The sequence below is a fragment of the Fukomys damarensis genome, unplaced genomic scaffold (genome assembly GCF_012274545.1).
Source record: "Fukomys damarensis isolate Sample0158 unplaced genomic scaffold, DMR_v1.0_HiC HiC_scaffold_17, whole genome shotgun sequence".
Taxonomy (NCBI): domain Eukaryota; kingdom Metazoa; phylum Chordata; class Mammalia; order Rodentia; family Bathyergidae; genus Fukomys; species Fukomys damarensis.
Window position 1 is genome coordinate 15,110,063 of NW_022900929.1, and position 15,583 is coordinate 15,125,645.

General features: G+C 42.4%; 1 protein-coding gene across 1 annotated transcript in view; it reads left to right on the forward strand.

Moving 5' to 3' along the window:
- The window catches only part of Hecw1 (HECT, C2 and WW domain containing E3 ubiquitin protein ligase 1), a 390,788-nt gene that overhangs the window by 314,971 nt on the left and 60,234 nt on the right, over nucleotides 1–15,583 (forward strand). The window contains 4 exon segments of the mRNA XM_010610867.3: nucleotides 7,106–7,211; nucleotides 8,101–8,197; nucleotides 14,955–15,038; nucleotides 15,237–15,346. Of these exon segments, the coding sequence (XP_010609169.1) occupies nucleotides 7,106–7,211; nucleotides 8,101–8,197; nucleotides 14,955–15,038; nucleotides 15,237–15,346 (397 nt within the window).

Below are 15,583 nucleotides of genomic sequence, written 5' to 3' on the forward strand. Positions count from 1 at the left end.
GTAGATAGATTCAAAACTCTGCATCGACTTAAAATAGGCCATTTCAATGGATTTTAAAGGCCCAACCTTCTGAATATGATTGAGGCAATATCAGTAATGATATAGGATAACAACGGGTAAGAAAGAAGCTGAGTACAGCAGGAATTTACCACCAGTAAAACAAAAACATCAATCACCCGATGGAAGATGGACCTCCTAAATCTCATCCAATTATAAGAAATTCATCAGAAAATATAAATATTAAAGACCTTGCTAATAGAACAAGACTGAGCGAGGGGTTCCACTTACATTACCTGTTCCAGAGCATCTATTTGATAAGATTGAAGAACATAGTCTAATTCCTCTCATAGCAACATTAAGAGCAAAGTGACACCAGCACCAGCCAAGAACCAGCTGAACGGCTCTAACATGTGACAGTGAAAAGGGCGTGATGGTATATCAGCCGTCTGTCTCGTTCTTAATGAACCCACTCCACTCACTCTGAATGTTAGATATTCAGACCTCACCCCTCCGTCTGCCCACCGCCCCCTCCTGGTAGCTGTAGACCAACATGGAGAAACCAAGAAAAACAATAGAGAGAAGGTGGATGCAGAGGATGTTTGATCCAGAGGGGACACAGCAAAGAAAGCAAAGACTCCACACATATGTGGTTCTTCCTGCTGTGACAACCCACAGCTTAGGGAATGGCGGGGGGGGGGGCTCTGTTACAAAACACAGACACCGTGAGTCATGTGGATGGTGTATGCTGTAATGTGGCCTTGCTCACCAAATGCTGATTTGGGCCATATCTTGCCGTGAGCATTGTGGAATACAGAGGCGTGTGAAACAGTCATTTGTATTCTGTTTTTGAAGCCAGGCTAAAAACACAGATGGAGTGACGAGAGAAAGAAGAATATGATCAGGTGCCATGAGATACATTAGGATAAGTATCAAGAAGAGGCCAAGGATAATAGGTACCTTCTACAATAAGGTATCTGACCTGGAACTTGGAGACTGATAACCTCTAGTCAGGCACAAAGGAGGAAAAAGGGCAGCCTTGCAAAAAGCAGAATCAGCGAAGGTGCAGAGGAGACAAGATCTATATGAAACAGTAGGTCGTCCATGTGGCTGTGTAATGGTTTTGGGAAGGCTTTGCACACCCCTCTAGAAGAGCACATGGAATGAATTTGAGGAAAGTATTGTGATGGTTTTTGTGTAAAAAATGCACATTTGAAAACATTCCAACTATTGTTTCTCAGCAGAGGGAGACTTTTGGCATTTGAGGTCAGGGCAGTTTTCTGAGATGTTAAATTGTCCCATAACATTCCAGGACCTTTGCTTCCTGTCCTGTCCATTGAATGTTCAAAGTGACCCCACTTCACCAGTCATTGTGATGATGAAAACAGAGGAAAAAATAAAGCAAAGCAGAAAGTGCTGTACTAGTTAGGATTCTTCAAAGAAGCAGAACCAGTACAATAGATAGATAAGTGGATAAATGGATAGACAGCTGAGCAGTGATTGATTGTGTTAATTGGTTCATGTGATTATAGACCCAAGAAGTCCCACATGTGTTTTCTGCAAGTGGAAGAACTAAGGAAGCTGGTGGCACAACTTAGCTCAAGTCTGAAGACCTCAGAGCCTGGGAACTAGTGGTTCAAGTCCTGTAATCTGTAGGCCAGAGAGCCTGGGGTTTTGGTATCCAAAGGCAGGAGAAGAAGGGTGTCCCAGTTACATATGAGAGTATTTGAATTTGCCTTTTTTTTTTTTTTTGCTTTTCTGGTTTGTCAACCAAGGGGAGGCCCCATTCACACTGAGTGAGTGTGGACATTCCTAACCACTCTGTGATTCCAATGCCAGACTCTTCTGGAAACACCCTCACAGATACACTCAGAGACGATGCTTTACCAACTATCCGGGTATCCTTTAATTCAGGCTGTGGACACCTAAAATTAGCTGTCATACCCCTGAGCATTTCCAACCCCTAGTCGAGTGGTAGTACCAACCTGGGTAAGAATCATATTTTATAAATTAAGCAAACCAAAGAACTGAAGTCACTCAGGGAGTTCAGGAACACAGCTCAGATTTCCTAATCCTCCCCTTGTAAACTGGAATCTTGAAAAGGAGACTATAAAGGACAAGAAGGAGGTCTGTGCACAAGGATGTGATGGAGAGGCCCCATAGAGGCCATTGCCACAGTCCAGTGGGAGATGAGGAGCCACTATCATTTGGTTGTTGAATGTCCCCCAGAGACCTCGATAGTAAAGGCTTGGTCCTCAGGATGTGCTACAGGGAGGTGATGTAAGCAATCTTTAACAGTTGGGGCCTAGGGGCCGGGAGTATGACTTTACAGTCGAGTGTGTGTTTAGCAAGTACAAGGCGCTGGATGAGATGCCCAGAAGCCACCCCCAAAATGGGGTCCAGTGGGAGGCTTTTGGGTCATTGAAGACATGCCCTTGCATGGGACTATAAGGACCTTGGCCCTCTCCTCATTGTCTTTTGCCTCCTAGCTATGAGATGAACAACTGCACTCTACCATGCTCTCCATGAGTACAGCCACTCATGGACTGGAACCTCCAGAACTACTTACAAGCTGAAGCACACCTTTTCTCCCTGTACCTTGTTCATCTCAGATATTTTGTTACAGTGAGGAAAAGCTGACTACCCCAAGGTCCCAAGTCAGAGTGGCAAAGAGACAGAAAACAGGTTCACAGTGTGGAGCAGAGCGTAATTGGAGCTTTAGTCAGCAGAGAGGAGCCCCAGTGCCAGCCTCTCCTAGAGGAGCTGTGTGGCTTTGCACATCCCTTTCCTTTGGGGTAGAAGAGTACATAGGGTTGTAACACTCATACACTTTCCCTGGCAGTAAGGAAATCACTGAAGGTTAACACCTGTGTTATGTCGTTACTGCAGTTAACCGTATCATTTAATATTTATAAGGAAAAATAAGAATGCATCATTTTTATAACCTTATCTTATTCAGGTTAGGAAAATCACTAGTCATAAAAAATTTCTGGAGATAGACACAAAGAAGCTTAACAGTGATTGTTCTGGGGAACGGCAAAGGGACTGGCAGGGAAGACAAACTTTTGACTTTAAAACAGAAGTCATCTCAGTAACTCTTAGCAGTGAGCTACTTTTGCAGCAAAGGTCATTGCATTGGCTCTGTAGACATGGAGTTTTCTTGAAGAAAGCTCCCCTTGGGGAGAAAAGTAATTTTTGCATTGCTTCTTAAAATTGGTAGATGTCTTCTTCCGTCTGTATGACCTATACTTCATGATAATTTTTTCTGGAAGTTTGCAAAATTCAGACACTTTGGGAAATAAACTAATTAGGGCCAGGGATTTAGCTCAGTGGTTCTGCTGCCTGCTTTGCAAGCGCAAGGTCCCGAGTTCCAACCCGGACACCAATAAATAAATAAATAAATAAATAAACAAACAAACAAACAAACTAATTATAAACAATATGTGATGAGGGTAGAAAACTCAGACAGATATGGTAAGCATCTGGGATAACTTCTTAGGGCATTTAGAAGTGGGAGATTGGATCTCGGTGCCTGTGGCTCTGCTTTACCTTTACAATACCTTTGGAGGCAATTCCCAGGCCTCAAATGTCTTGTGTGATATTTCATCATGTGGATGTATCATCACTTAATTCAAGGATCTCTGCTTGCATTATGTTTCTTACCCACTTTTCACTGCTCCATTAAACAATTCAATGTATCCAACAATCCATATCTAGATCTGTTTGTTTCCATAAGATAATTCTGAAGATTTTATCAGTTAGTTTTGTTTGATGATACTAGGGAAGAAAACAGGGGCCTTACATCCCCTGCCCTATTTATTATTTATTCATTCATTCATTCATTTATTAATTTATCCATGTATGTATTTAATTTACTTAGAAAGAGGGTCTTGTTAAGTTGCCAAGTTGCCTGAACTGGGCTTAAACTTGGCATCCTCCTGTCTCAGCTTCCCAAAGTGCTGGGTTTATAGACAAGAACCACTACCTCCAGCTGAAAATTTCACTAATGATCCATTTTTTAAAGTACAAAAGGTATCTAAAGATTATGTAGATTCATCACTGGAGCCTTTCCTCTGATTTTATTTATTTATTTTAATCATCAGGTCTGTAGTGTTTTCAGAAAGATTATCTAATCATTAGCCAAATGCCATCTGTGTCCTGCAATTTTCAAATACAACTTTTAAAAAGCCTGCCAGTATACATGCCTACATTACAGTGATGAGGATATGCTTTTTCCAGTCATTGGAAACTATTTTCTGAGAGTATCAATTCTGTTTTGTCTGGAAAGCTAAATGTGTGAAGTTTTCATATTTACAGTTATAAGGAAAGCAATCAACATATAAAAAATTAGAAACAATCCTAAAAGTAGGCTGTACTTATCCAGTCATAGAATAATCAATCATAGCATGTCTGCGGAGAGCCAAGGCACTAGAGAACATTCTCATTCTGTCTCCCTCTCTCCTTCTCTCTCTCTCTCTCTCTCTGTCACACACACACACACACACACACACACACACACACACCCTGAGAAACTCAGGCCAAAAGGGCCAAACACCAGGAAATTTGAGTCACATACTGTTGGTGGTAATTGAAAAATCCAAGCTTCTACTCACCTTCAGTAGTTGACAAAGCAATGTTGGCATCATGTTTGGAGGGGAACCCAAGTCAGTACCTTGGGATGGATTGTTTAAACCAGAGCAGGGCTAGAACACCCTAGTGCACTCTCAATTCTAGCTAATTTTTAGAATCCCCCAAATTTCCTGAAGGCTTGACTGAAATTGACTACCTCTCTGTCAAGTCGTGGGCCTTAACTGCAAAAGACTCTGTCTTGCCATGCTAAGACCTGGGCTCTGAGTTGTCCAAGACTAGCCCTTTGCAGATGTTTGTGGCTCAGAGAACCTCAAGCCTATCTTTCCCCAGTGTTGTTTCCTCCAGCTCACTCAGAGGTCACCTGAAGCATATTTGTCAGTCTGCCTCTGGGGTTGCTGGACTTGATCGGGATCTGAATTTCCCAATCCAGTTTAGTTTTGCAGTGAGCAGGTGACCTCGGAGGTAGGTGCCATTTTCCCCTAAACGTATATATAACACAGGACTTTTCCTATGAGAGCTGGGATGAAAAGGGAGTTCTTCCTGTTTCAAAACCCTATCCATTTTGGGGTGACCCACTACCTATCTTCACTTGAGGTGAGACAGCAGGGGTCTTGAGTTCAGTGCACCCAGGACAAGCTCACATTCCAGACCTGTTTACTTCTCCCATTTCTCTCTGTAACTGGTCACTTAGATGACGTTCAACTGAGTGGACTTGAGAATTCTGCTCTTTCATCATCAAACATATCTTAAGCACACATTAAGGTAGACCTTACCGTTCTCTCCCGGGAAAAGAGTCATATTGTTTCAGTCCCAGAGAAATTGTACACATTAATTGATTTGTGAAGGAAAAGGAGAAGTGTGGGGACTCCATACTCCATAATTGGTAAACTTCTTTCACCCTTTTTCACTGTAACCATTTAATTGAGACTGGGAAGTGCTGCTGCAGAAATAGCAGCTTCCAAATCATGGTGTTTAAACCAAGCATGGTGGCACACGCCTATAATCCCAGCACTCCAGGGGTTGAGGCAGGAGGATCTTCTTGAGTTCAAGGCCAGACTGGGCTACATAGTGAGTTCAAAGACAGCATGAACTTCATAGTAAGATCCTGTCTCAAAAAATAAAACCACAACAAAAAGTTCTTAGCATCTGCCTGGGCAGAGCTGAGGGGTAGTGGACATCAGAGTGAAAAACTGGCACATGCTATTTCAGTGTCCATGAAGTGAGCCATGGATGATGAGAAGGACCAGGAGAGAAAGATGGCTGTGCTCTGCCAAAAGAGCAGTAGAGGCTGCCACCTACAGATAGTGTAACGGTAGCACATCACTGTATACAAAGGATGCTATTTGTGGTACAAAGTGTAAAGCTAAGACCCAAGGCAACACCAGCAGTTGCCGTATCTTTAATCAGAAATGGCTATTGTCTGACATTGGCACTTGCACTATCACAGATGGCCTAGCCTTAAGTGACCGTTGTGAAATTGACCTGACCTTTCTAGACTTTGTGGCACAGGTTCTCATCACCTCTCCTGAATTCTGTGAGTGAATTTTATACTGGTCTCGGAGAGGGAATTTTCTTTTCTGTTTTATCTGTGTATTTGGACTTTCTGTAAGTGTCTCATAATGTTATCTTCAAGATTCTTTACTGTCCTAAAGCCTATTTTACTATACTTTGTCCAACACCACATAGACTGAGTCATAACGTGCACTAAGTCCTATTTATCTGGTAAATGTAGTCCAGTGTGGAAAATCTATAGTGCCCCATTTTAGTGTCTTACTCTGAAAGACAAAATATATATGTAATTGTGGTATCAAGTTTATTATCATGATCTAGAACTTAGAGGTTTATTAAATTTTAAAATGGAGCTAAATTAGCTTCATCATTAAAAATACCAACTTTGGACTAAACAAATTATTTATCCCATGAAGTTTTGTCACAAATGCCCAACCAAAACTAAGTTGTTAGATGAAGGCTGGTAACACCACTGGAATAAACAAAGGCTTTACAGCCTCATGTTAGTGAGAATCCTGGTTCTCTTTCTTACAGTTTTAAATTTAGGAAAACTTTCTTTTCTTGGAACCTCAGATTCTCTATTTGTAAATTTGCTTTCATCATGGTTCTCTTGCAAAATCTGTGAGGATAGGAGATACTCAGTATTTCACTTTTAAAATTTGATAAATGCTCCAAGTTCTAAACCATGAGAATAAGATTTGTGTGGCATTTATCTCTCACATAGTTCTGATGCGAGCTGTTTCTTAGTCTACTCAATGTATTCATTTAATAACATCCATGACATTTGGCACACTCACGTTCTTAACCATAGTGTGTAACACATCAACCACTCAATCATTTTTATAAGAAACTGGTTTGTTTTTCATTATTTGAAAGACTGTAACTTTATTATTTTTTTAAACTTAGATAATGTCAGTATCGTTTACTGCTTATGTTGAAAACTTGTTATCAAAAGATCATCGGAAATTGATGACAGATTTTCAGTCTTACACTTCTGTTTTTCAATTAGGCCTCAGAAGTTTCTAGAAACAGAGGAGCCTCTTTACTGGCCAGGCCAGGACACAGCCTGGTAGCTGCAATCAGAAGCCAACATCAACATGAGTCGTTGCCCCTGGGTATGTATACGTGTTTCTTTGAACCTCTGGCCACCCATTATTTAGCCTTGTTTTCTTACCATGACTCATTTAATACTTCAGGGTCTTTTTTTTTCTCTCCTGTTATGACACTTCCTCCCCAATCTTTCACTCCCATTTCCTTTTCCTCTTCCCTTCCCCCTCCATGTGTCTTTCTCCCTCCCCTCTTCTTCCTCACCTTCTCAACCCTCACAGATCTTCTTCTCTATCCCATTCTATGATTTTTCACCTCCGTCCAGAAGAGCATAGCGTATGTGAGGCATTGGGCTTCAATGTTGCGAGATGCAGCTTTCAGATTATATCACTCTTTCCATGTTTGTATAGGAAGAGTTTGAACAGCCTTTATTCCTAACCTCATCTACCTGTTTCCGGAACACAGGCCGCAGTCTCAAGGAAAGTGAGGCAAAAAGAGTCTGACTCCTAGGTATTTCCATTATCATAATAAGAAAATCAATACCTTGGCCATGTGCTGTATCAAGTGCTCAGGAAAAGTTTCTTTGAATTCATAAAAAAATTTTCTGTCAAAATAACTGTGGCAAGAGAACCAAGAAAAATTAGAAGTGGAGAGAGCACTTGCCAAAGGAGAGCTATTTTATTCTCCTTTACCTGTTTCCATGGGGATGAGTTCACACCTAGCACAGTACCTGACATATTGTGAATGATCACCTAGACCTTGTTCCCCTTAGTTTGATCTTTCTGAAATAATGCTATTGTGTGACATTTGAAAAATGCAAGAGCTTACATGTTTTTTTGATGAGTGCTTCAGGCTCCCACATTAATTCTGGTATCAAGTAGGCAGCTTCCAGGCATCAGAGAAATTATCTGTGGGCTGCAGACTCAACCACAAACTCTGCACTTTTATCTGTTTCAGCATATAATGACAAGATTGTGGCATTTCTTCGCCAGCCAAACATTTTTGAAATGTTGCAAGAGAGGCAGCCAAGCTTGGCGAGAAACCACGCACTCAGGTAGGGTGCATCCCTCATCCCTGGACTCCTTCATGGTAAAAGGTGGTAAAAGACCTCTGTGGAGAGAGAACAGAGGCTTAGGAGGCATTTTATTTGTGCACTTAAATTCTAATTTAAATCTTCAAAATGAAAACCCAGGGCTACCAGTGTTCTGGAAAACAGCACAGATATAGCTATATTGTTGAGTTAGTTGTATGTTATTATTGTGATGCTGAAGTGATACCCACTGTTTTTGAGCAAAGCACAGAAAGGGAGCAACATAGTTTTCATAAAGAATTATTTATAGTGGCCACACCCTATAATCCCAGCACTCAGAGAAGCTGAAGCAGGAGGATCACATGTTTTGAGCCCAGTCTGGGCAACTTTGGAACTTAGTAAGATTCTCAAAATAAAAAAAAAAATTGTTAAAGGTTATGGGGATATAACTCAGTGCAAGGCTCTGGGTTTAATCTCCAGTACCACAATAAATAAATAAATAAAAATTATGTAAAGCACTATAAAATTATGTTTTAATCTTGAAGTACAGTTGTTTAATGGTAAACCATATATATAGGGTCCATACTCAGATGCAAAAGCAAATACAAAGTTCAGTGGTACCTCGGTTCATGAACTTGATTCTTACCACAATTCTGGTGGCAAACTGAGTTGGACAAGAACCGAATCAAATTCAGTGGTTAGGCCCAGTGTTGACCTTATTGGGAAATTTGATTCAGTTCTTGTCTTACTCGGTTTGCAGCCAGAATCAGAGAGAGAGTTAAGTTCACGAATGAAGGCACCACTGTATGTTCTAAATACTTAACTCCTAGTATCCATTAGGGTTATTTTTTGAAACTCTGAACTACTTCGTTTGAGAAGGCTAGCCTCCTAAAATGATAAAAAGAAAAGTGTCCCCAAGCCTCATCTTGCGTTTTCACTAAGAAGTTCAAACACCTCCACCTTCAGTGTACACCCTGTGGACACTTGGGGGTTAAGTCTATCCCCCTAGGAATTGGAGCTCTTACTCCAACCTCAGGGGCTGCTGGCACAGACATGTTACTCAGTCCTCTGCCCTCATCTTGTTTCCAGCTCGGGTCTCAGTGTGGGCATTTTTGAGTTTCTGAAGTACAGCTGTGTGGAAGGCACTAGCCAGGCACATGGGAGCCCCGTAGATGACAGCCTCTTCCTATCCCGTCTGATGGATTCACAGATCTGGCTGGTCCCTGCAACATCCTCTTCCCTTTCATTGGTCAGATCCTTGCCAACTCCTCCAGATCACTCATTCACCATTCTTTCTCCTGCTTGTCCCCTCATTAACACGACCTTTCCCTGCAGTTTTGCTCTGTGTAAATTTGACCCATCACCATCTACCCAGCACCCCCCACCCTCTCCTCAGCTCCCCCTCCCCGTAACATTCACCTATGCACATTTTCTCCTGCACTCCTTCTCCCTGTACTTCACAGTAGTGTCTCATAAGATAATCCATTATCATCCCACCGTGGCCAGCTTACCTTCTGATCCCCCATATAGAATCATGTCCTTACTGCCCTTCAGAAAAGACTCTAGAGACCCCATGATGTAGAAAACAAATAAGCACAGGATTCATTGATCCATGGCCTGCAAAGTCTGGTCCTGACCTAATTCTCTATCCTGAGCTCATTTTGATGCTCCTAGAAGTCTCTCATTCTCACCAGACAGCCTGTGTTCTCGATGACCTTTGTCCTTCCTGGATTGGCTTTTCTATTATTGGTGTCTCATCCCATTTTAAAGGCGCAGATCAAATGTAGAAACTCAGGAACCAGGCAGACTTTATTATTTCTTTTGTCTGGCTTTAATGACATTCACTTTGTACCTCTAAGATGTATTTAGATCTTGCATATTCTGTCATCTACTATGTCTCTGTATACACCGTCAGCTCTTTGAGGAGGAACCTTTGTCATCTTCACTTTTGCATCTGCTCTGCCCCTCAGATCTTGGTCCTCTACCTTTAGGTGAAGATAGGAAATACTTTCAGAGTAAGTGAAAGGTCTTTAGCGTGAATATGTCAACATTAGTTTGAGAAATTATCACCTTCACTGACACATCTTACGCAGGAACTTTAGCACAAGACATTATCACTCTCACTTATATTAAGGGGGGTTTTGATTTATTGTTAACGTGGTAGGAATTGAACCCAATGCCTCACTCATGCTGGACATGTACTGTACCGTGGACCTGTACCCCCAGGCCCTGGTCAACTCTGAAGAATTGCATACTTGAGTTTCATTAGTACCACAGAGGGCAGTGATGTACTTGGTCTTGTGGGTCTTTTATCTGGGGCTGAAGTGTGGGAATTTTCAAGGGATTTCCAGAGAATTGTATTATCTGAAAAGACTCTTATATTTCAGCTCTTGAATACTTTTTGTTACTGATCCTATCCCCAAGTAATGAGTTCACTGCTTGGGTTGTTTGTTTGTCTGTTTTTGAAGGACTCTGAACTCACCAAAGGAACTAGAGTCCCTGTTTGTTTGTTTTTTTTACAGTTCCATTTTAATCTTTAGAAAAGCTTTTGAAAATAGTAATCCCCTATGTAAAAAGAGTAGAGTGTCTTTCCAAAGGAAAGTGAAATGTTTTAGCCCTACTGTGTGATATCACATTATAACAAACTCCAAGAAACTTTAGAAGTTTTTGTCAAAGTGCGGAATTGTACAGTTGTGGAGCAGACTTAAAATTGGAGTGCAATGGGAATTATCTAGGGTAGAAATAACCTTTTTAAGGTTATGGATATCTTTGGAAATCTGATGCAGGCTGTTATAGACTCTCTTCAATGAGTAAGCATAAATCTGTGCACAGAATTTCAAGCAGTTTGTGGACCCTATGGAGACTGTTGCCCCAGGTTGAGAACCCATATATCTCGTCAGAAACCAAAGGCCACTGTGACTATCGGGAATGACTGGGAGGCCCGAACACTCAAAAGCAAAAAGACAAGAACAGGAGCTTGCTGTTCAGGAGGTCAAGGCCAGGTGAACCAAGAACCTGGTGCTATTCCCTAATACTAAGCTTCTCCCTTCCCCTGAGTTAATATGAGGGGACTCAGACCCATCTAATGGTCTGAGAATTGGAAAGAGAACTCCTTCGCTCCAGGACCCTGCCCAGAACAACTTACTGCTTCCTCCCTGGTCTTCAAGTGGGACTTGACCTCAATTCAGCCATTGCTATTTTCAGGGAGTCAGGAATTCTGTCTCTCTAGTCCACAAAGCCACTTAGAATTCTCAGAAAACTACTCAGCAGACAGCAGTGAAAAATGTAAGCAAGCTACACTAAGAGAGAGAAGATGAAACCAAAAAACAGGTTCATTGGCATCTCCTTAGGTGTGAAGAGCATGGCAGCAATCCTGATTCCTTCAGTCTTGCCTTCAACTAGTATTTTTGACATGCAGTTATCCTGATAATGTATTAAGTATCATGCAAACCATGATCAAAAATTAGTGATAGTAGATAATTTCCTAGTGCAAAAGATGAGGACTTAACATCCTGCACAGAATACAAGCAAGACTTCTCCAAGTAGGTGGTGCTTAAGCTGAAACCTGAAGAATGAGAAGGAATTGTTTCTCAGATCCAAAGTGAGGGGCAGGGAGAGTGTGCAAAGTCCCTGAGGTAGGAAAAGCTTGATGTTTGTGCAGGACAAAGGAAAGGCACTGAGGCTCAAGGATAGGCTGGGAGAGATGGAAAGACCATGGTGCTGGTGGAGAGGGAGGCCTGTTGAAAGTGGAAAGGAGCTGAGATTCTTCTTTGAAATGCGGTTTTGCGAAGCAAGAGTGTTCAGCAGAAGAGAAATATTATTGCATTTGTGTATTTGGTGGCCTGTTGGGCTGCTCTGTGGAGAACCGCTAGGTTGGATGAGGGGCATAAGGGGAAGCAGGGGGCTATGCAGAAGACAATTAGATGGATCCATGTGAGAGGTAGTGGTCCTGTGGATGCTGATGAGCTAGGATGGAGAGGAGGAGCAGCCTGAGCTACATAGCAAGACCCCATCTGGGAGAAAAACAGAGTGAGGGGAGAATATGAGAATGACTGGCAGTCAGAACTGCACACAATAGCCAAGGTGTAAAGTCAGCCTAGGTGCCCATCCAAAGATGGACGAGGAGACTGCGGCACTTATACACAGTTGAGTGTTTTTCGGTCACAGTGAAATTTTGTCGTTTGTCAAAAAATGGATGGCTCTGGAGATCATTGTGTTGAATGAAATGAGCCACACTCAGAAAGACAAATGACACGTGTTCTCCCTAATATGTGGAATGTTAGAAAGACGACAAGAAAGTAGAAGGGAGACTGTCACTAGACAAGAGGAAGGGAGTCAGGGGAAGAGGGGTATAAAGCCAGATAGTGGCGAGATGAATGCAACCGAAATGCATTATATGCATAAAATCCCCCTGAAATGTGACACTGGGGGAAGGTGGAATAAGGGAGTGCAGGGAGGACATGATTAAAGTATGTTATGTGCATGTATGAATACATGAAATGAAACCTATTAGTCTGTATTAAAAAAAAATGTGGGAAAAAATGCCAGCCAGAAGCCAGGGCTTCTGCAGGTAAATGGACAGTGGCAATGGTGACATCTCCTGAGGTGGGAAAGAGTGAAGGAGGACTAGTTTGGGTAGAGTACAGATGATAAGGATTTCATTTTGGATAGTGCGTTTGGAGGCCAAAATGGCAGATATCAAAGAAGCAGGTGGCTCACTGACCCAAGATCTGAGGAGAGTGTGCACGAGAATTTTCCTGATGCCAAGGGACAAACAGAAGAGGCACATTTGGTATTATCACCCTTAGCTATCTTCTGCTGTTCTCAGCTCTTTTGGAATGGGGTCTCAGGGTGTTTGGAGAAACCTCACATCCTCAGTTCTAGATGAGATGCTCAAGATGATAAAGGGTCTGTGTCCACTGGGGAGCCACCTACACTCCAGGGAAACTGCTTGGCATTCTGACACATGGTCGTGATTCGTGCGAGTGGTACAGTGATAGAACCACTGTGCTGAGAGGCACTTTCTGTGCCCCAGTGGAGGTAGCCCTCTCTGGACCTCCTTTTCCCCGGGGACCTGGGGAATACCCTTTTAGCCCCAGGCAGAGAGTCCAGGGCTTAACCAGACACAGTCCCTTCAGACAACAGGGTAACGTGCCCAGTGGGTGTTACCATTGAGTGAACGTATAAATTAGACAGTCATTCGTGGAGCTGCAAGCAGTAAATCAGAAGAGCAGGTCCAAGAGCATCTTCCAAATAAGAAAGCCAAGAAGTGGCGTCAGGATTTGAAGGACAAAGGCAGAGGAAGAAGCAGGTAGTGGTGGGAGATGGCACTTGCACCTTTGGCTGGGCTTCTGCTGGTTCTTGGAAAATGCTGCAGACAGGTGTGGTCCATTCTCCGAGCCCCACACAAAGCCACTCTGAATGTCCCTCAGATTTGGGACCTTGCATTTCCTGCAGTGATACTTTGCCTAAACCGAGAGGTTGAAGTCCCAGGCACTTCTCTGTTCAATCTCATTTTATATATCTTTATAGAGGCCGAAAGTCTCCTTTTGCCTTTAAGAAGAAATTCCCACAGCAAAAGGTCAAGTTGAATATATTTTTTCCTGAATGGGCAAGTTATGATGCTATGAAAACACAGTAATACAATCAGACAGAGGAAAAAACTGTATCTGCAGGATAAGTAGATTTGAAAACTGTGCCTATGTTACCACAGAGGGGAATGACATCTCTTTCTCTTTTTTTTTCTTTTATTGAGTTTATTAGTACATTTTAGGTATACAGTACAATTACATTCATTATTGGGATCTTGTACCTTTACATGACAGGTCTTAGTTCTCATTTTTTTCCCCTCGATCTCTGTTATTGCTTACAATTCCAATATGAGTCTCAAATTATAAAATTTAAACAAGAAAGAGTTAACATTTTTCTTAAAACCAACCCTTAATTTTTCCCAGATTTCTACTATCTCTTGTCAAAGAAGGCAAAAAAAAAAAAAAAAAAAAACTCCTTCGAAGCCTGCATACGTGGAGTGATTCTTGAGTGTAGTATTGATAATACCTGAATAATATCAAGGAGGCAAATTTCAAAGTTAATTTGATCAAAATAAATGCTATTTAAAAAAATTTATGAGTACCTGTTTACAGGACAATGATTCCATTTATTGTGGGGAATTGGTACATGTACGTAACACATCTCAGTTGTTGGGTTTTTTTCCCCCACTTCCCTTCCACTCCCACTTTTCCTTTTTAAATAAATGCTACTTATCCATACACCTGTACTGGAAATGGTTTTCCAAGTTGGAGGGTGTGAAAAAGGTCCAAATGGGAGCTGTAATTAAACAGAGACAAACTGATGCCTGCACATCGACTGACCGGGAGACTCTTGTCTGTTCTGGGGGCCGGGTCCTTCTGTACCCACCATGGCCTAAATTCTCCAAGCAGCACAGGATTTCTCAAGCAACTCCCCACACCATGGCTGCCAAAGTACCAGGACCCCAGGGCAGTTTCAGCAGCTCGGCATGCCCAGCCCCTCTCCTGTCCTAGCTCTGTGAGACCAGCTGTGCTGTGCTACTCTCTGAGCTATGTGCCCCCAGAGTATGAGGAAAAGCCACCCTTCATAGAGCATCCTGTGAATCTGCAAAGCAAGCTGGGCACCACAAAATGCACTGAACACTGGGACATGGCTATCTGGCCACATTTGACAGGAATAAAGGAACTCAGAAAAGATTTCTCCCTAAGCTGTTTTATATGTTGGTGTGTAATTCTCATTTTCTTTCCTCCAGGGAGAAAATCCACTACATTCGGACTGAGGGCAATCACGGGCTTGAAAAGTTGTCCTGCGATGCAGATCTAGTCATTCTGTTAAGGTAAGAGGCTGTGCATCACATGATGCCAGAGAAGCCAAATTGGGCTGCTCTGACCTACAGCCACCTACCTGAGAGAGACTGGATGGAAACACCTGCCATTGTTTCTAGAAGATTCCAGTGGCTGGGATTTAAGTAGAGACCCCAGTCCTGATCACTGCTAAGGAAAACTAACACTTTTTTTTTCCTTTAAATTTGCAGTCTTTTTGAAGAAGAAATCATGTCCTACGTCCCTCTGCAGGCTTCCTTCCACCCTGGGTACAGCTTCTCTCCCCGCTGTTCACCCTGCTCCTCACCTCAGAACTCCCCAGGTAACCTGAGAATTTGGCCAGATACTTCTTGGAATTGTTCGTGTGTGTGTGTGTGTGTGTGTGTGTGTGTGTGTGTGTGTGTGTGTGTCTTTCTGCACCAGTGATAAAAAGGGCTGAAGACAAAGGCCCTTGAGGTTTTCTGCTCCAGACCTCTTCTCTCACAGGGTAGCTTTCAGCCCCCTCCCTCCTCTGGCAAATACAGTGTTTTTGTTTTCCCTTTAAAAAAAAAACTTCATA